Source organism: Rattus rattus, chromosome 7 (assembly GCF_011064425.1).
Source record: "Rattus rattus isolate New Zealand chromosome 7, Rrattus_CSIRO_v1, whole genome shotgun sequence".
In the NCBI taxonomy this organism is placed as follows: Eukaryota; Metazoa; Chordata; class Mammalia; order Rodentia; family Muridae; genus Rattus; species Rattus rattus.
In genome coordinates, this window is record NC_046160.1 from 92,595,370 (window position 1) to 92,616,890 (window position 21,521).

The 21,521-nt window shown below is 35.7% G+C and overlaps 1 protein-coding gene across 1 annotated transcript in view; it reads left to right on the forward strand.

The window, feature by feature from the left end:
- The window catches only part of Gphn (gephyrin), a 289,114-nt gene that overhangs the window by 88,817 nt on the left and 178,776 nt on the right, over positions 1-21,521 (forward strand). Inside the window, exon 6 of the mRNA XM_032907990.1 lies at positions 6,594-6,728. Within this exon, the coding sequence (XP_032763881.1) occupies positions 6,594-6,728 (135 nt within the window). The remainder of the gene's footprint in view (positions 1-6,593; positions 6,729-21,521) is intronic.

A 21,521-nucleotide genomic window follows, 5' to 3' on the forward strand; every position in this document is an offset into this window, starting at 1 on the left:
GATGGTTTTGAGTTAGGGAAATGGGCTGTGTCCTCTTCCCCTTTCACCACTGGGTCCTATCAGGCTGAGACCTTTGCAGGTCTCTGTGAATTCATATGTGCCTTGCTCCTGCTGTGTTCAGAAGGCCTTGTTTCCTTGTTGTCCTTTACTCAGTCTCTTACAGTCTTCCCTACTGTTGTTCTACAGGGTTCCCTAAGCCTTTAATTGGGCCTAAGTAACCCAAGGTCCCTCTACATATTTTCTAGTTGTAGTTATCTGATTAGTTCCCATCTACTTCAGGAGAGGGCTTTTCTGATATGTCTGAGAGACACTGACCAATGGATACAGCAGATGTCATTGGGAGTCATTTTATTGCTATGTTCCTTTTGAAGAATTGTCATACTTGACTTTCCTCTAAGTGAGTAGCTCTCTTAGGATTTTACTGCTGTGAACAGACACCATGACCAAGGCAATTCTTATCAAAGACAACATTTAATTGAGGTTGGCTTACAGGTTCATAGGTTGAGTCCATTATCATCAAAGCAGGAACATAGCAGTATCCAGACAGCTTGGTACAGGAGGAGCCGCGAGTTCTACATCTTCACCTGAAGGCTGATAGTGGAAGACTGACTTCCAGACATCTAGAATGAGAGTCTTAAGCCCATGCCCACAGTGACACACCTACTCCAACAAGGCCACATCTCCTAATAGTGCCACTCCCTGAGCCAAGCATACACAAACTATCACACTAGCCTATATAGTTTCAGGTTCATGGACACTAGAACAGTGGAAGTGGGTTCTGTCCCATGGGATAATCCTTAAATCCAGTCAGACATTGGTTGGTTGGTCCCACAAGCTTTGTGCCACTATTGTATAGTGCATCTTACAGGCAGGCTCACCTTTAGACGGAAGAGTTTGTGACTGGGTTGGTAGTGTGACCACTCTTCAGCACTGGGTGAAGGCTACAGGTACACAAATTCTCATGTAAATGAGTTTTACAAGTGTTGTATTAAGCAATAGGGTCTTACCATCTGTTTATGGCGAACAACCAAAATTTTGTCAATAACCTGGCTCATGGGGCCCCTTTGGCTAATAACTGTATTAGCTATAATCCATTCCCGGAAATGGAGATGAGAGATGTCCAGTTGAAGTACCATCATACCTGTTACTTAGCAATTCCATTTAGGTCATTTTCATATATGTATATATTTTAGGAAGTTTCTACTGTATTGGATTTCACACATAAAAAAATCTCTCAAATGGCCCTGACTTTTAATTGACTCTCCCCTATTCCCTCCTTCAGAACCCCTTTCCTCTTCCCCGTTTTATCTTCACATTCTAGTCCCTACTCCCCTCCATCCATAACTATTCTATTTCCCTTTCCTAGTGAGATCCAACCCTCTCTGTAGTCCCTTACTCTATACAAAATTTCCATGATATAGAATGTAGCCTGCTTATCAAAGACTTGAGAGCTAACGTGCACATATAAGTAAATGCATACTGTATTTGTCTTTTTGAGTGTGAGTTAGTTCACCTAATTTCGGGTTTGGGTTACTTCACTTGAGGATTTTTTGTTCTGACTCCCTCCACTTACCTGTAAATTTCATAATTTCATTATTTTTTAACAATTGAGTGATATTCCATTGTGTAAATGAACCACATCTTTGTTATCCATTTATCCATTGACAGGTGTACTATCTTTTTTCAGGATTTGGCTGTTCTGAATTGAGCAGCAATGAACATGACTGAGCAAGTGTCTCAGAAGAATGACATCATAGAGTCCTTTGTGTCTTTGCCCAAGAGTGGCATAGATGGATCTTGAGGCTTATCTGTTCCTAACTTCTTGATGAATCTTGCCACACTGATTTCCACATTAGCTGTACACTTATGCACTCCCACCATCAACGGATGAATGTCCCTCTTACTTGACATCTTCTCCAGAATAAGCTGTCATTTTTTTATTGAACTTGGACATTCTGACTGGTATAAGATCAAATCTTAAAGTAGTTTGATTATCATTTTCTTGATGACTAAGGATATCAAATATTCCTTTAAGAACCTTTCAGCTGTTTGTTTTTCCTCTTTTGAGTAAACTCTGTTACCCCATTTTTAATGGGTCATTTGTTTTCTTCTTGCTCGGGTTTTTATTATTTATGTTTGTAGAATAGTGTATTTTTTTTAATTTTTATTTATTTACGTTCCAGTCATTGCCCCATCCCCGCTTCAACAGTTCCTCATCCTATTCCTCCTCCCCCTTGCCTCCAAAAGGGTGCTCCTCACCTCCACCAGACCTTCCCCTTCCCTGGAGCCTCAAGTCTCTAGAGGATTAAACACATCATCTCCCACTAAGGAGACCAGGCAGACCTCTGCTATGTCTGTGCTAGGGGCGTCAGACTGGCCCATGTGTGCTGTATTCTTCTGGTCTCTGGGAACTACCTGGGATCTGGTTGAGACTGCTGGCCTTCCTATGGGGTTGTTTGCCCCTTAACATCAGCAAATATTGACCCTCTTTTGGACATGGATTGGTAAAGATCTTTTCCTATTCTGTACCCTGATGCTTTGTCTGAATGATGTCCCTTACTCTGGAAAAGCTTTTCAGTTTAATGAGGTCCCATTCATTAACTGTTGATCTTAGCCCCTGTGTTATTGGTGTTCTGTGTAGAAAGTCTTTTCCCATGCCACTGGATTCAAGGCTAGCGCCACTTTCTTGTCTGTCAGATTCCATGTATCTGATCTTATGTTGAGACCCTTTATCCATGTAGAATTGACTTTAGATCAGAGTGATAATTATAGATCTATTTGCATTCTTCTACATGCAGCCATCCCAGTTGACCAACACAATTTTTTGGAAGATGCTGTTTTCGTTTTTTTACTTAATTTAACTAAGGGTATACAAATTGTATTGATTTCATTGATTCTATGTATTGTTATATTCTATTTTATTGATTTTTCATTCAGAATTCCTTATTTCATGCTATCTATCTATTTTCAGTGTTATCTATCCATTTTATATTAGAGTTTACAGCTGTAATGCTAAATTGCTAATATGAAATCTCCCCAGTTTTTCTATTTAGGCAATTAATGGTATGAATTTGCCTCTTAGAGAACCACCTTTGTTGAATCCCATTGATTTTCATTTTCATTCATGTTTTAAATTTTTAATTTCCTTCTTAATTTCTATCTTGACCTATTTTTTATTCAGTAGTGAGTTGTTTATTTTCCATGAAAATGTATACCTTTTGTTGGTGATAGTATGCAGCTTTAATCCATCGTGGTCAAATAGGATACAAGGTGTTAATTTAATTTTGTAATGTCTGCTGCGGTGGTGCATATAGTCAATTAGTAGAGAATTTACTCTGAGCTTATGAGAAGAAGCATTTTTGTATTTGTGTAAAATGTTCTGTAAATATCTGCTCTTTTCATTTCATTTATGATGTTATTTAACTCCAGTGTTTGTCTTTTTTGTTTCTGTCTTGGTATTTTGTCTGTTGGCAAGAATGAGATAGGAAAGTCACCAACTATCATTTTATGAGAGTTAATATGTGATTTTAGCTTTAGTACCATATCTTTTGTGAGCTTGGTATCCCTGTGTTTGGTGCATAATTGTTTGGAATCACAATAACCTGTTCATTGAACTTTTTTGTTTTTTTCCCTTTTATGACTATGTAGTGTCCTTCCCATCTCTTCTGATTAGTTTTGCTTTGAAATCTATTTTCTCAGGCTATACCTGTTTGTTTCTTGGGTCCATTTGTTTGGATTATCTTTTTCCATTCTTTTGCCCTAAGGTGATGTTTATCCTTGATCTTAAGGTGTGTTTCTTGAGTCCAGCAGAAGAATAAATCCTGTCTTGCATCTAATATATTAGTACGTGGCTTTTTATTGTGAAATTGAGACCATTGATGTTGGGGGTTAACAATGAGCAATGTTTCTTGATTCCTGTTGTTTTGTTATTATGGTGAGGGGCTTCCCTCCCCCCTATTTACTTACTGGTCTGGGATTATTTATTCCTTGTGTTTTGGGGGTCTGGCTAATGCTTTCAGCTTGAGTTTTCTAGTACTTTCTATAGCACTGGATTGGTAGATAGGTGCAGTTCAATTTTGGTTTATTATAGACTGTCTTTCTTTGTTCTGGTTGATAGTTTTGCTATGTAAAATATTCTGGACTGGCATATGTGATCCCAGAGTATGAAGAACCCCTCTCCAGTTCCTTCTAGCTTTCAGATTTTCCACTAAGAAATGAGATGCTATTCTATTGGGTCTGCTTTTTAGTTCCTTGGTCTTTTGCCCTTGCAGCTTTTAATATTCTTTCTTTGTTATTTACTTCTTATTAGTATCCTGCTCTTGCCTTTGTTGCATGGGTGTTTTGTTCTTTAGTTGCTATTGCTCTCAGAATCTTATACATGTGCCCCTGGTGCCTTTTCAAGTTGGTGGGTGGCAGAGAGAAATAGAGATGCGCTAGGAGAAAATGCTGAGAGGAACTTTGGGAAAGAGCTAAAGGGATTCTGTCCATACCAAGTGGCCATATCTCCAGTAAGTTGGAGGTGGAGTGAGAGTAGACATACTCTCCAAGTAAGTTTCAGTAGTACAAAGGATGTGTCTGTAGAGACAGGGATGAAATAACTAGGTGAATCCGGAGTCTTTAGCAAGAGTTGGCATTTCTAGTGTTGATATAGGAGGAAGGGCACTTGCAAGCAGCCTGCTGCAGGGTAAATATGGAGAGATTATGGTAGAGGCATTATAATGGAAGACAAGAAGAATAGCAAGGATTTCCTACCTGAGTCCTAGCCAGGTGTTGCCACCATTTGTCCCTGAAAGAGTGTTTCTACATGTCAGTAGCTGACACAAGTAATAGGGATGGCCTAGAAGAGAGGATTAAGAGGGTCCATAGGAAAGACTCAGCTAAGCTGAATCCCCTCTGAGAGGCAGGGGTCCCTATAGAATGGAGGCATGGTAGGAGGAGAGGCACCTGAAAGCCAGCTGCTACAGGGCTCAGGTAAGACTAGAGATGCTTTAATGGAGGGCAGGAAGGAAAGTGGAAATTGTCTGCCTGATTCTCAGCTTGATGTAGCGTGTGAAGATTCTAGGTAGATTTTTCTAGGTATTTGCTTCCTCAAGTTCACATTCTTTTTTTTTTTTTCATCTTTATTAACTTGAGCATTTCTTATTTACATTTTGATTGTTATTTCCCTTCTTGGTTTACAGGCCAACATCCCCCTAACCCCTCTATATGGATGTTCCCCTCCCAATCCTCCCCCCATTACCACCCTACCCCCAACAATCACGTTCACTGGGGATTCAGTCTTGGCAGGACCAAGGGCTTCCCCTTCCACTGGTGCTCTTACTAGGCTATTCATTGCTACCTATGAGGTTGGAGCCCAGGGTCAGTCCATGTATAGTCTTTGGGTAGTGGCTTAGTCTCTGGAAGCTCTGGTTGGTTGGCCTTGTTGTTCATATGGGGTCTCGAGCCCCTTTTTTCAGTCCTTTCACAGATTCCTTCAACAGGGGTCCTGTTCTCAGTTCAGTGGTTTGCTGCTGGCTCAAGTTCACATTCTTAAACTGGCAATCTGTGTCTAATACTCGAGCACAAAATAACTAAATTATTCATAAGTTTAAAGTAATAAATTTGATAACATAAATATTTATATTTAAAATTATGTACATTATTTCTTATGTTGTTTATATTTTTGGAATAGTGATATTCAGTCATATTAGCCTTCACCATAGATATACGCTAATAGCCAACAGTTATTAAATATTTACTATTTCAAACTGCTAAGTAATTTATGTACATTATCTTACTTAACCATTAAAATGATCCAAGAAACCAGATGCTGTAATTATCCTCATTTTTCAGATAAAAAATATGTTGCTGAAATGAAATATTTTTCAGAGTTATAGTAAAAGTAAGATTGCACACTTAAGTAATTGGTTTTTTAATAAAGGCAAAAATGTTTGGACTGAATTTAGAGAAAGCAGAAAGGCAATGTGGATTCCTATGGAATTAGTAACCAAAACCCTACTGTTGAATTGTGTCAAAAGGGATCCTGAGAGTTCTAGGAAATTTATTGCCATACATAGAAAGAGCTGTATATACATGAGCAGAACTATGGTCTGTAGTTGAGAGGCACATCTGAACTCTCAACTGCTAGGGATGAAGCAAGAAAAATAAGTGCAAAACCTATTCTCCTCTAATCCTTGGTCTCGTGCCAGGCCTTGACCTCTAGAACCCAACTGAAAATCCAAGAGTACAAAGTAGCTAGTTGACCATGAAGGTCAGTTAGAAGAAGAGAGAATGAAATGATGGAAAATGAGATGATAAATATTGAGGAATTTCTTGCTCAAGAGTTCAAACTATTAAATGGCAAAGCTAGTTATTGGGTAGCATATATTTCCTCCTAATCACATTTCTGGACTACTTCTCACTAAATTGTTTCATATTTTATTTGACAAAAAAAATGTTAAAATGTATAAATCAAATATTGTATCTGCTTATATATAATAAGTGACACCAATTGAATGAGAGCTCAACAACAAAGAATGATTAAAAACAATCAATGATGAGTACTGATTTTTCTTGGGCTTTTCATATGTTAAACAATAGTCATTCTTGTTTAGATTCCAGACTCCATCATTTCTCGTGGCGTTCAGGTGCTCCCACGAGACACAGCCTCCCTTAGCACTACTCCTTCAGAGTCGCCCCGTGCCCAGGCTACATCTCGCCTCTCTACAGCTTCTTGTCCAACACCAAAAGTAAGTATAGTTACTTGAGTCTTATGTTTCGCTATTATGAATTCTGAGAAAACTAACAAATGTTTTCCCTGCTTGTCAAGGTTGGATTGCATGCAGAATACTGGTAAAAATGAGTTATTACATACCACCCATGGTCATAGATGATCTTATCAGGACAGTAGCCATTTTTTACACTGTGCTTGCTCCTATATCACGGGTAAAGATAACCTCTGTTCTTCCTAGTAGGGCTGTTGTTTTTAGGAAACATATCAATGTAGTTGAAAAAAATTATTCTGAGAATAAATGTATTTTGGGCCAGGAATCAGCAATATTAACAAGATACTATAGGGGATTTTTTTTAACTTCAGGGTAGGGTGCCTACCTGTTCTCGTATCATTCCAAAAATTCGTTTTTCAAACAGACTCAACTTGGAATGTTGCTGCCTTTTATTTGGAAACAAAACTAAATTTGTTAGAAAGAAAGTTTTAATGCCAACCTTTGGGAAAGGGTGGGAGTTTCTTTTTTTAGTTGTTTATACTCTGTCTCTGAATTGTGGTGCAGGAAAGGTTAGACACTATTTGCAGCTTCATGTTTGTGTGCATGGTAATGAGCAAGCTTTCATACCATTATACCTATTTTCTTGAATATCTCTGTGAATAAATCACTCACTTGTTCTTTCAAGTTCCCTTTATGAGAGGACTAATCTTCTGACCAAAAAGTTTCTTATTTAATGAAACATTGTTTGTTATCATGTTATATATTAAATTTATTCTAAAAATATGGTATTTTCAAACTGACCTTTTTCTCCATTACCAGATTTAAAAGCAAGTATAGTTGTCTTTTTCAAGTCCAAGTTTTCTGTAGTCTTATGGTTATAATTCCATTTCACTAGCAACTGTCTTAAAATTTTTAATGTTATAATTTAGTTTGTTTTACATTAAATGATATATTATGGAATATTCAGGATTATCTTCATGATGATACTGTTGCTATATTTGTATATCATTGTATTTAGGTAGGTCTCAATATAAGTTATAAATAATTATATCATTTAAAAATAGATGTTATAAATCTTCAAAAAGGAAAACTATGAAAACATTCTATCATAAAATATTAGTGGTACTTGGGTACCAACCAAAGTTTAAATGAAAACATGAAGATCTGAGTTACATAAAAAAAAATCTTACCAATTTTATTATATCACTTAAGTAAAATAATGTATAATTTAGATGGCATTAAATTCTGATTGTCGAAACTAAACCTTTTTAAAAAGTCCACAAAATATTTAAAACTAAAATTTAAGTTCACTATAAGATGTTTTAATCTACCATATATTAAGACCTAGCAGCTGAAAATGAAAAAAACTACTGATCATATAATTCTCCTTTTTATAAATATGGTCTATCATAAATATATTTGAAAAAATAGTTTAGTCTAAATATAGTTACATGAAATTGTTCTTAGCTCTCAAAACATTCTATCTTTTTATGTTACAAAGAGGATAACAAATATAGTTTTAAGAATCACTTGTACTTCTAATTTCTCCAAAGCAAAATTCCAAAATGAAAGTGTTTTAACGTTTATAAAATTATTGAGCCTATTTAAAGACTTTAATTGAGCTTCTTTTGATGTTTTTATTAGTTGATATTTACATATACAAACTGATCATAAATTCAAGTAAAGCACTATTTTTTCTATCTAAAAAGGATATTTTTTTATAAAATTTTACTAGTACAAGAATATATGCCTGAAAGTTATAATTATTAGCTAAGTCTAATATCTTTTGCTTGCAATTTCAGCACTCAAGAAATGAGGCAGTTTGGGCCATATAGTAAGTCCCAGGACAGCCTGGGAAACAAAGTGAGAACATGTCTCAGAAAACAAGAAGGAAGGCAGGGGAATGAAAGAAGGAGGAAGTAAGGAGAAAAACCAGAAAATGAAATTTTGTTCTTGTTTAATTTTTGAAATAAAATTGAAATGTGGGGTTAAAATACTAGTATAATAAACTATTTTGAAAATCAATATTTAAAAAGAGTAAAGATGATAAGATATCCTTAAAGACCAATATTTCAACAGAAACATGAAGAATGAATGAAAGCCAAAAGTTAATTTTTCTCTGAGTTGACATTTTGAAGTCATATTCACCAATAATGATTACTTGTTTCTTATCTATAATTTTTCTGTAAATTTTTTCATTATTATATGAGTTTCCTTTAATTCAGTGATCAACATCTGATTTCAAATACATTAATTTTTTTTAAGCATGGATTCCCTAACCCCATCATATTTCCCCTGGAGTTATATTTCAAATCCGTACATAGATGTTGCCACTTAACTCTATCTGAAGGAATTATTTATTTTAATTCAGCATCATAAAAATTTGTAGCAGAAAGGAAGATGAAAAAAAATGATCCTTAAGTTTCTAAGATAATAGTATTGACGGTATTAGGATATAAAGAATAACTAATTTTTCAAGGTTTTCTAAGGATTTTTGATTTTAAAGTGTTCAGTCTGAGGTATTTGTGAAGTATGCAAGGAGTGCTGTTCTATGCATATTTGAAAGTTCATCTTAAAATTTCCATCCATATTACTGCATCTTGGTTATAATATTTATAATTTATTACATATTCATCAGCCCTATTGAATCACCTATGATTCAGATTAAGCATAAAGTGTGTCATGTATAGAAATATATGTGCAAATGGGTTTTCTTTGCATGTGAAATACCATAGAGTCTTCAGAGATCAGTTTTAGAAGGAGCTCTTGGCCTGGTAATAAAAGATGTGGATGTCAGCACTTGCTTCTTTAATTAGAAACCTCACCACAGTGTGCAAGATGGGTAGTGCTTCTGAGTGTTTGTCTATTTGAGACGATCTTTGCCAGGCTGTAAGAAAGGAGTAATGAGCCAGAGACAGTATTTACTGATGTGGAAAACAAAACATGCTACTACAAATTATAATGAAGTATAATTAAATGTTATAATTCATCAACAAGATGTAGAATATTTGGATAATTATTTTCAAATTCATTCAAGTGATTCTTTGTGAAAACTTAAATGAAAGATTTAGGGTGTAGCTCAATAATAGAAAATCTGAAAAACATGTTCTAGGACTTGTTTATCCCCCAGCACTGGATAAACACAAAATAACATGCTCAAGACCAACCTAGGCTACATAGCAAGACCACCTGAAAAACATAAATTAAAGTGACAATGAATCAAATCTAATGATTTTTTATGGAGAGTTTTAGTTATTTCCATAAGTTTTAATACTGAATAATATCTAAGATGAAAATCTTTCTGCTGGTGTACAAATGGGCAGTGATTTCACTAGATGACAGTATCAGACATTTAACATATGTGTGTGCATGTGTGTATGTGTATGTATTGCATATTATATCTTTGCTTCTGTTTTGATCCTTTAGGATTCTTCTATCTATAAAAAAAATTCTCTGTAAAATATACTGTGTTGGTTTTTTTGTACTTGTTGCTTGTTCATCAGTCTTATGACAATAGTCGAATATTGAAAGGTAACAATGTTCATAGAATGAAGTTTCCTTTAGCAATATTTACTTGGTGAAATCATTTAGTATTTTATTTTCATCAGGAAAATATTTTTTGTATCAGATAGTTTCTTATAATGAATTCTTACTAGAATGAATGCCACGCCGTTTGCTTTGTGGAAGTACAGAAATTCTTAAGAACAAATGTGGGCCTTTTGTCTTTTATTGCCCATTAACAAAATAGTGCATAAGCCAAAGAAATGAACTGATAAGAAATTTCTAAAGAAATGTATACAGTGTATAGAGTGCCCAAGTTCCATGTTGATGATGGTCTTTCAAGAAAAGGTTGATAAAAGAGCAAGTCTATAACTTATTTTTAATTAGCATGATTTACAACTTACCTCAGTGCTCATTTTCAGTTGTGACAAACAGCAAAATCTGTAGAAACAAAAAAAAAAAAAGGAAATGAAGAAAAAGCTTGAAAATAATGCAAGACTAAAAGAGGAGCGAAATCTAAAATTTCAATGCATTCATAATTCTTTTTAAATATTTTCAAAATAGAGAATATTTTAAGGACTGACTTCATTATCTTTTCTAAGAATCTGAATTTTTAACCTTTTTACAAGGTAATGTAGATTTTAGCCACCATGTTCCCTTGTGGTATAAAATTAGAAAAGCTATTTTATGATAATCAGAGGGAAAGGAATCTGTCCCTAACGTTACCAGGAAATTGTTTTGTTATGCTTAGAAAGAAAATGTTAACACTATTGGTATCTAATTGAGTAAAATTTATGTAGTTGTTTAAAAGAACATAATTGAAGTATTTTCATGAAAGCCATGTTCTCTTAATATAATAGTGTCTGGCATTCAAACGGCATGCAGATATAGGACTTCTTTTAAGGGTTTGTTTGTTTGTTTGTTTGTTTGTTTTGAGCAAAATAATCTTGAGGGATATGGCTCAGTGTGTGAACTGCTGTTCTTTCAACCACTAAGACCAAAGCTTTGTTTTCTAGCATCCACATAAAAGCCCAAAGGGTATGTCAGTCCACCTCTAAACCCAGCGCAGAGGAGACAGACACAGGGCATCTCCAGAGTAGGCTGTCATGATAGACTAGTTGTATGACTTCACATATAGTGAAAAACAGAAAATTTTATATATATTAAAGGTTTCTTGAAATATAATAATCTAAAACCCTGTTTGTACTATTCCATACTCATAATTTATGTACCTCAAATTTGAGTGAATCTTTTCCCTAGGAATAATTTAGCAACATGTGTATTTGTCATTTGGATATTTCGGTATATATATTGTTTCCGATTTCTGCTTAGGAGCAAGTATTTGACACAAAAAGAGGGGATGCAGTAAATGTTTCAGCTTTCTTTAGATAATATTCATTTGTAAAAATATTATCTATTAAATTTATAACTCTGAATAATTTTACTTCGTCAATTGCTCCTTGATTATTTCAAGAATTATGTGCTCTGTAAAAATGAGCTAGTTGGGGTTTTGTTTTGTTTCTTGTTTTGTTTTTGTTTTTGAGTTAGTAACATCCTTTGCTATATAACAAAAGTATATAATTCATACCACCCATTTTATCAAAATCAGGAATGAAGTCTTAATTTGTTAGATTAATATTAACTGTTTCATTCAATATTAAGTGAAACTAGCTTTGTACAAAGCTGTACTAATCAGTAAATAATATTCAGTGACTATCCTGTTCCGATTCACTTCCTCGGTTTTGTCCTGTTAAGCCACCATTGGCGCATCAATGAAAATGTCAGTGTAGAGGAAAGGCAAACAATGTTTTAATAGTGTTAGTAAAATCTGCCTTGGGAACTACTGAAAGGATTTCAGGAACCCTCCATGGATCCATGCTAGTAGTAGCAATGATATAATCTAAACCAGCATGTTTCTAGAAAATATTCTATGCTAAAATGATGTATGGTGAATGTTATTTCTTCCATATTTTTCACAGAGACAATATTACAGTGGTATCCTTAGCCAAAGAAATCTAATCTCTTTTTTTGTAGATGACTATAAGTACATTTTCCTGTACAAATAATTCATCCTGGCTCTGAATTTTATATTGATTTTTGGACAAGTAACATCTTCTCTCTGATTCAGAATGAGAGCAGATTCATAAAGACTTCTAAAGAAAGAATGTCCAAAACAATTTTCCTCCAGCACTTACCTTTACTTTAGTGTGATACTGCTGCTGCAACTGGGTAAAACCAGTGCTTGACTCTGTTGGAAGCATCCTGAAAACCATGGGCATTTGCCAAATCCTCTTTTAAGTAATAGCCTAACAGTAGGTAAATAATATTGTTGTGGTTTAACTGAGGATGGCTTCTTTTTAAAATTCATTTGGAACATTTAAATCTTGGATGATTTCATGGCTGAGAAGTAGATAGCTCTGTTATTGAACACTTAGCTAGCAAGCACAGTGTCTGGGTTTCCCTCCATATTACTACAAATTGAAAAGAACAGAATGAGAGAAAGAGGGAAGTAGAAACAGAAAGAGAAAAAAAATGAGAAACTTCAAATAAAAAAGTACAAAATTTCACTATTCCCTAAAATAAACCATGCTGACATTGTTGGACTCTCAGAGATGCATGTCAGTGTTCAGCTGACGTTTTTTCAGCACTCCAGACTATTGTGGTAATCTTATCAAATGCCTAACCTCTATGGATATTTTTCAGACTTACTTTTAATTTGTGCATGTCTTGGCTACATGTATATTTGTGCACCGTATCTGTTTCCTAGTACACAAGGGGGTCAGACAAATAAATCAGATTCCTTGGAATTGGAGTCATGGAGATTTAGGGGCTACTACATTTGTGCTGGGCATCAAACCTAGGTCCTCTAGAAAAGTGACAAGTGCTCTTAACCACTTAACCATCTTTCCAGGCCCCTCTCTATGTATATTTGTAACCAGTTTCTTTTCTAGTTCCTTACTGTCTAGCTTTTTCATTTTTATATAGACATAGGCAGGGTTCTTTTTGTTTTGTTTTATTCTTTTCAAGTTTTTTGTTGTGTGTTTTGGTTTGTTTTTGCTATTGACTCTGTTGGAAGCAAAACAGAATTGTGAGATTTGAAATACTATTTTCTTTCTAAAATATTAGACAATAAGCAGTTAGAATTAGGCATTTTTGATACATTTATCTGTTTCACAGAATTTCACATTAATTTATTTCTTCATCTCAGTGTCACCTATGCTTATTATGTAATGATAATGAAGTGAAATACCCTCTCTGGTGATTGTTATTGTTGTTTTCACAGTATCCTCCATTTCCTTAATAATGTTCATAGAACTAAATTTATCACCAAAACTAAGTACCGGTTATACTGAGTACTGCTCCAAGCTCAGCTGTCAGAAGTATTTTTTAAATTGTTTTGAGCTTTGTTTTATTTTGGACAAGATCTTTCTAGGTATTCCTGGCAGGACTCCAAATTGAGGTCCTCCTTCCTCAGTTCCATAGGTGTTTAAATTATATGATGTAAGCTTCCATGTCTGGCTATTACTACTGCATTCGTTTTCTTTCACTGTGCCAAAATGCCTAACAGTTCCCAGAATCTCTGGAAACAAGGACCTTTCATTGCATTAGGCTTCATGTTCCTGGCTTCATGCACTGGTGTCTCAGGGCCACTTTGCAGATATTTCAACTGTATTACACATCTACTGCCAGCCTGGTTTTGGAATGTTGAAACAGCATTCTGGAAAATCATAACCCTTAAACATTCTTCATCTCTGCAAAACCAATACTGTATAAACAATGTCAAGTTCTGCCGAAAATACAAAAGTTACATAAGCCAGCTGTCTCTGGTCACAACAGCAGTGCCCTCAGAACATTTACATAGCTGAACCTGAGAAAACATTTTTCCATGTAATCCCATTCTCAAAGGAGGGTCCTCTGAAATGAAAAGGATAATAAAAGGAATTTACACCCTGGATCCTTTAATGGATTGTGTTTTAAAGCAGGGTTCCTTTTCTATTATTATAGTACCAGATTAAATGGCCTCTAGCACAATTTCCCATAGAATCCTTGTTTTCTTCTGAGACTCCATGAGCCTGATTTTCACTGTACATATTTCTTTCATTTCAGCATTCTTGTCTTCCACATTCCCACCAGAATAGCCTGTTAAGTTTGCTTATTTACAACATTTAAGAGCTCTCTAGCCTACAATTCCAACCACTTCCAAATTTCCAAAATCATATAAAGAACATGGTCAATTTAATCACAGCAGTGACCTTCCACCCTTATTACAAAATACCTGACACAATCCATTTAAATGTCAAAGGATTTATTCTGACTCGCAGTATAAGGAAATACAGTCCACGGAGTGGAGAAGGCATGGCAGCAGGGAAGCCATCCATAGTAGCAAGCATCTACAGCATGGTGGATCTAACACAAAGAATTTAAGCCAAAAACTTGAGCCCTCAGGGACCTTCCCATAGTGACTAACTTACCACCCTGAGATAGGAAGTTTCAAATCAGATTTGACACCTAGGAAGATATATTAAATAGGTAAGTAGTTAGGTAGGTAGGCAGGTGGCGGGGGGCGGGGGGGGGGACAGAGAGAGACAGAGACACACAGAGAGAAAGAGATATTTCATTGTCTCCTTTTTTTACTCTAAAGAAGTAATGTATGGCAGTTATGGTGGCCCACATGTAAAATTATAGTATTTGGAAGACACACGGGAGAATCCTGAGTTTGAGACCAACCTGAACTTTATAATCCTGGTACGGCCATGGAGTTGGTGGCCTCCACAGTAAGACTGTCCCTGTAAACAAACAAGCAAGTCACAAAGAAATGATATGCAGGCTTACTTTAAAAAATAAATGAGATTCATAGAAAATAATTTTTATAAAATTTCCTTCATAAAAGAATATTGTTGCTGGAAGTGCCTTAGATCCTAGAATTCATAGGCTGAGACAGTCGAATCTCTAAGTTCAAGGTCACCCTAGTCTAGAAATACCTTTTAATGTACAGGTATTAATAGTACAAGTTCTGGAATGTGATATACCTAACAATTGACCAATTTCAATTCTTGCATATCACTTTGAAATTAAACATATTTAAAAGAGATTGTACTTTTTATACTCTGGAGTCTTTGATGACTGAAATCTTGACCTCACAGCACCTTTCCTAGTATCTTAGTACTAGATTTTTTTCCTCCAGAATATAACACTAGTTGTTTTAGCAAAATTCACTAACAGTTATTTAAATAGCCTTCAGGAATTACTTAATCTCTGTAACCTTTATAATATATAAAGTGAATGTTATAGTATTAGTATCACTGGTTGTTTTAAGAAGAAACTTTAAATCTCATTATAAAATTCTTAGCATTTTTTGAAATATGTTAACTTATTAATAAACTATGATATTTTATACACTTAATAATGTAAACATTTTCCTATCATGACACATTATTATATATCTTTTATATAATTTTGATTATTAATTCATATTCTAATTGATATATAACAATTTTTTACCATTCTCTAGGTATTTATATAAATTATAAATTAAATAAAAATTGTTCTGAATGGTCTGCTAAAAATTGTTTTATAGATTTCTCTTGATCAAATTTAGAAACTTATGTGAATTCTTGGTTTTGTTGAAAATTATATGCAGAACTTTTTAACACAAATCCCTTATTTAGACACATGAGCACCTAGAATAGTTCGTTATATGTATATGAATTTAATTTAATAAAATATTAGGAAAGCTACTGAGCATTTGCATTTATCTAACTTATTGGCAACATTTAGAAATTATGAACTCAAAGTTATTTGAAAAAATATCATTGAATAAAATTATTGCACTGAAACACCAGATATTGAACATAAGTTCTAGCATGCAACTTTAAAACTTTCTGAGAACTAATAGAGTTAAATTTCGGTATCTTAGCATGACAATTTAAATGGGATAGCGTCTTTGGTCCTTCCTAGTCCAGCAATCATGTTACTTTGGCCTAGTTCTGATACCAGCTAAATAAATGTTAATACTCTTAATCTTCAATTAATGCAGTGAAACAGGTTTATTTATTTAAACTTCTGTATACTCTGCACTACTACATAAAATTAAAAGTTATCCATTGAAAATGTTTATTTCCAGAGTGGTTGTACCAGCTTGCAATCCCACAAACAGTGGAGGTGTGTTCCTCTTTCTCCACATCCTCACCAGCATCTGCTGTCACCTGAGTTTTTATCTTAACCATTCTGACTGGTGAGAGGTGGAATCTCAGGGTTGTTTTGATTTGCAAGACTGAAGGAACAGCCATTCAGAGCCTGCCCCACTTGTGGCCCATACATATACAGCCACCAAACTAGATAAGGTGGATGAAGCAAAGAAGTGCAGGCTAACAGGACCCAGATGTAGATCTCTCCTGAGAGACAACAGCCAGAATATGGCAAATACATAGGCGAATGCCAGTGGCAAACCACTGAACTAAGAACGGGACCCCCGTTGAAGGAATCAGAGGACTGAAAGAGCTTGAAGGGGCTTGAGACCCCATATGTACAACAATGCCAACCAACCAGAGCTTCCAGGGACTAAGCCACTACCCAAAGACTATACATGGACTGACCCTGGGCTCCAACCTCATAGGTAGCAATGAATAGCCTAGTAAGAGCACCAGTGGAAGGGGAAGTCCTTGGTCCTGCCAAGACTGAACCCCCAGTGAATGTGATGTTGGGGGGAGGGCGGTAATGGGGGCAGGATGGGGAGGGAAAGCCCATGTATAAGGGGAGGGGGAAGGGTTAGGGGGATGTTGGCCTGGAAACCAGGAAAGGGAATAACAATCGAAATGTAAATAAGAAATATCCAAGTTAATAAAGATGGGGGGAAAAAAGAAAATTAGTAAACAGTGCAAAAAAAAAAAAAGAACAATGACTTCATGAAATTCTTAGGCAAATGGACGGAATTAGAAGATAACATCCTAAGTGACATAACCAAAAGAACAGACATGGTATGCACTCACTGATAAGTGGATATTAGCCCAAAAGCTCCAAATACCCAAGATACAATTTACAGACCACATGAAGCTCAAGAAGAAGAAAGACCAAAGTGTGGATGCTTCAGGATGTCTTAGAAGGGGAAATAAAGTACTCACAGGAGGAAATATAGAGATAAATTGTGGAGCAGAGTCTGAAGGAAAGGCCATCCAGAGACTGCTCCACATGGATATCCATACCTCATGAAGTTCCCAAACCCAGACACTATTGGGGATGCCAAGAGGTGCATGCTGACAGGAGTCTGATATAGCTGTTTCCCAAGAGGCTGTGCCAGAGCCTGACAAATACAGAGGCAGGTGCTTGCAGTGTACTATTAGACTGAGAACAGGGTCCTCAATGGAGAAGTGAAAGAAAGGACAGGTAGCTGAGGGAGTTTGCAACCCCATAGGAAGAACAACAATATCAACCTACCAGACACCCCCCCCCAGAGCTCCCCGGGACTAAATCACCAACCAGAGTACACATGGACCCATGGCTCCAGCCAAGTATGTAGCAGAGGATGGCTTTGTTGGACATCAGTGGGAGGAGAGCTCCCTTGGTCCTGTGAAGGTTTCATGCCCCAGTGTAGGGGAATGACTGGGCAGGGAGGCAGAAGAGAATGGGTGGGTGGGTGGAGAAGCACCCTCATGGAGGCAAGGGGCAGGGGAAACTGGGATGGGTATAATATTTGAAATGTAGATAAAGAAAATATCCAATTAAAAAATTTGGGGGGAAAGGTGTCTTAACCTAATAGATTTTCTGATTAAATTCAATCTGAGATTTTTTTTTTAAAAAAAAGTGTTTATTTCACCTAAGTGTTTCATTTAGGTCAAGGTTTTATCTGTTGAAAGAAATTTTGAATTCTCTTGGTACCCACTAGAACTTAGTGCCAGTTTGAAGATAGGGAAATGAATTATAGAAATAAAAGAAATAGTAAAAAATGTTTTCTAAAACTATGCATTGTGACACAGGTCTGTCAGAAAACTCAGGGTTAGAAATGGCCCGTTCCATTGTGTAGATGTACCACATTTTCTGTATCCATTCCTCTGTTGAAGGACATCTGGGTTCTTTCCAGCTTCTGGCTATTATAAATAAGGCTATATGAACAGAGTGGAGCATGTGTCCTTGCTACAGTTTGGAGCATCTTTTGGGTGTATGGTACATTTACACAATAGAGTACTACTTAGCTTTTAAAAGCAATGACTACATGAAAATCTTAGACAAATGGATGGAACTAGAGAATATCATCCTGAGTGAGGTAACTCAGTCACAAAAGAATATACATGGTATGCACTTACTGATAAGTGGATATTAGCCCAAATGCTTAGAATACCTAAGAAAAGATTTATAGATCATGTGTAGCCCAAAAAGAAGGATGACCAAAATGTGGGCGCTCCATTCCTTCTTAAAAGGAAGAACAAAATATTCACCAAAATATTTACGGGTAGTAATACAGGGACAAAGAATGGAGCAGGGACTGAAGGAGAGGTCATCTAGAGACTGCACCACCTGGGGATCCATCCTATATGCAGCCACCAAACCCAGTCACTATTGCTGAGGCCAAGAAGTGTTTGCTGATAGGAACCATTTATGGGGATCTCCTGAGAGGCTGTGCCAGAGCCCTACTGATACAGATGAGCATGGTTGCAGTTAACCATTGGATGGAACAAGGGGACCCCAATGGAGGAGCTAGAGAAAAGACTGCAGGAACACAAGCGGTTTGCAACATCATAGAAAGAACAACAGTATCTACCAACCAGACCCCCTAGAGCTCCCAGGGACTAAACTACCAACCAATGAATACACACGGAGGGACCTATGGCACCAGCCACATATGTGGCAGAGGATGGCACTGTCCAGCATCAATGGGAGGAAAAGCCTTTGGGTCTGTAAAGGCTCATTTCCCCAATGTAGATTAATGCCAGGGTGTTGAGGTTGGATTGGGGTGGGTGGGTGTGTGGGTGGGTGGGTGGGTACAGGAGCATCCTCATAGAAACCAGTGGAGGGTGGAGGTGGTATGGGAGAGGGGAAAGGGTGATAACATTTGAAATGTAACTACATAAAATGTCCAAGAAAAATAAAATCATTTAATAAAAACAAATAGCCCATTCAGAATTAATTCTGCTGTTTAGTCTAAATCATTATAAGTTTCATCAGTGAAATCATTCTTAGAACTTCATATTATAAAGTGATAGCTTTCCTAAAATAGATATTTTGTGGCCCACGTATCAGAATTATCAACTATTCATCCTATTTTAATTGAAAAAAAGGCATAGGTTAATTGAGAAATTCACTCAGTGAAAATTTTAGTGTACAATATATATCAAACTACATTATAAGCCGACAATACAGTCATAATTCAGCTAATTTGAATGTCAAACTTTACAGCAAATCTTTTTGTTTGTTAGAGCCCTCGTAGGCATGGAGTAAAAAAAGTAAGGTGATTAAAAATCAAAAAAGAGACCTTTCAAAAACAAATTCATGTAGTAAGGACAGATGAACAATATCATATCCTTACAAGAAATTGTCTAAAAATGTGAAACAACACAAATATTGTCATCAGGTTCATTGCTGTTTTAAATTATTGTCAGTATACTGCAGTAGTAGTGCCATGAAAATATGAGATTGGGTGTCTGTATAGTGTGCACAGAAAGTCACTGAGGGGAAAAAGAGAGAATCCAACATTTTTGTTTTAGCCAATCATCTCTTCTAGAAGTTGACAAAAGAAATTATGAAAGAGGCCAGATTGAGCATCTATAACTCAAAACCCAGAAGAAAAATCAGAAATATTTTATGTGATTGACTTGTCATAAGTTTCATATTTCAGAGCATTTTTATTTCAAGGTAGAGATATTAAATCAATAGTCTATATAGATGTTCAACCAAAAAAGATCTCTAAATGTTTAAGTACTTCTGCTCCGAAGCACATTGAATAATATTTAGTCAACTTCTATAATCACAGTGCATAGTATAACTTAACTTCTCTCAATAAAAATTCGCTTTATAGAGAAGTAGAGTAAAAGTAGATGAGACTCTCAATGTCATGGAGAAAAGTAAACCGATTCCTGATGCTACTCTGCTATGCCTTCTCTTTCTCATTAGAAAATAAATAGTTGAACTAACTATAAATTTATTTCTTACTAGTCTGTTACAATTCTCTATTAAAATTTGACAAGAATAAGTTAGAACACTGAGTTTTAAGTCTGTTGATTTCATGTAGAAGAGGCAGGTCCCTCAGAAAGCATCTGTCCTGAAAGCATGAGCATCTGAGTTTGATCCCCAGAACTCAAGTTTCACAAGAGGAAAAAGTGAGGGCTTTGCTATAGATACTCAAATCCTGCGGTGGTGATGACATGCAGATCTCTAGGCCCTTCTGGAGAGTTTGACTACTAGGTGATTCCTAGGGCAATGAAAGACCTGTCTCCAAACTGAGGAACTGCTCCTGTGATTATCCTACGGCCTTCATACTCCCATGAACACACAAACACACCTAAACATACAGTCTACCAATTTCACTTTTTCCTCTTTCTGAATTGTTTCTCCATAAGATACTATTATCTGTTTCTATATTCACAAAAAAATTCACATGAAACTTAAATTGCACGTCCTTCTATCTTTGAGAACTGTGTTTATTGTATTAAGTTGTTTTTCTATAATAACTTCAAAGACTGTTTTCATAAAATTGATTTCTAACGCATACTTTCCTTTATAAAATGTCCATTTATTAATGAAAAGAAGAGGCCATATATTTGAACAGAGCAAGGAAAGATTTATAGGAGTGCTTTGAGAGAAGAGTGAAATTGTGTAATTATATTACAATATCAAAAATTAAGAAAAAAATATATCATCACTGAACTTTATTTTCATTTCCCATATCCAAATATTAATCTGGTCCAACTCTGCTAGCATCGAATATCAAATAAGACTAGATGTGTAGACTGTTAAATTCTGTATTCACACTTGAATTTGTAATGGAAACAATTTAGAAAAAACACTGATCTATAGATGTAATAAAAAGTAAAATTGGTTTTATAAAGCCAGGAATTATGTCACATACCTGTAATCTTAGCATTTAGGAGGTTGAGGCAGGAGGATTTGCAAACTGAAAACAAGATTAGACTATATACAACATGTCCAGTCCATACTGGTCTACACAGCAAGGGTCTGTCGCAAACAAACAATCAAATCATAAATGAGAAAATAAAGTCATATAGATTTCTATGTACATATCCATCCTTTTACAAGCACCTTTTTTTTAGCCCTGTGTGTTTCTAGATCTATTAAAGGACTATAACTTAATCATTAGGAATCCAT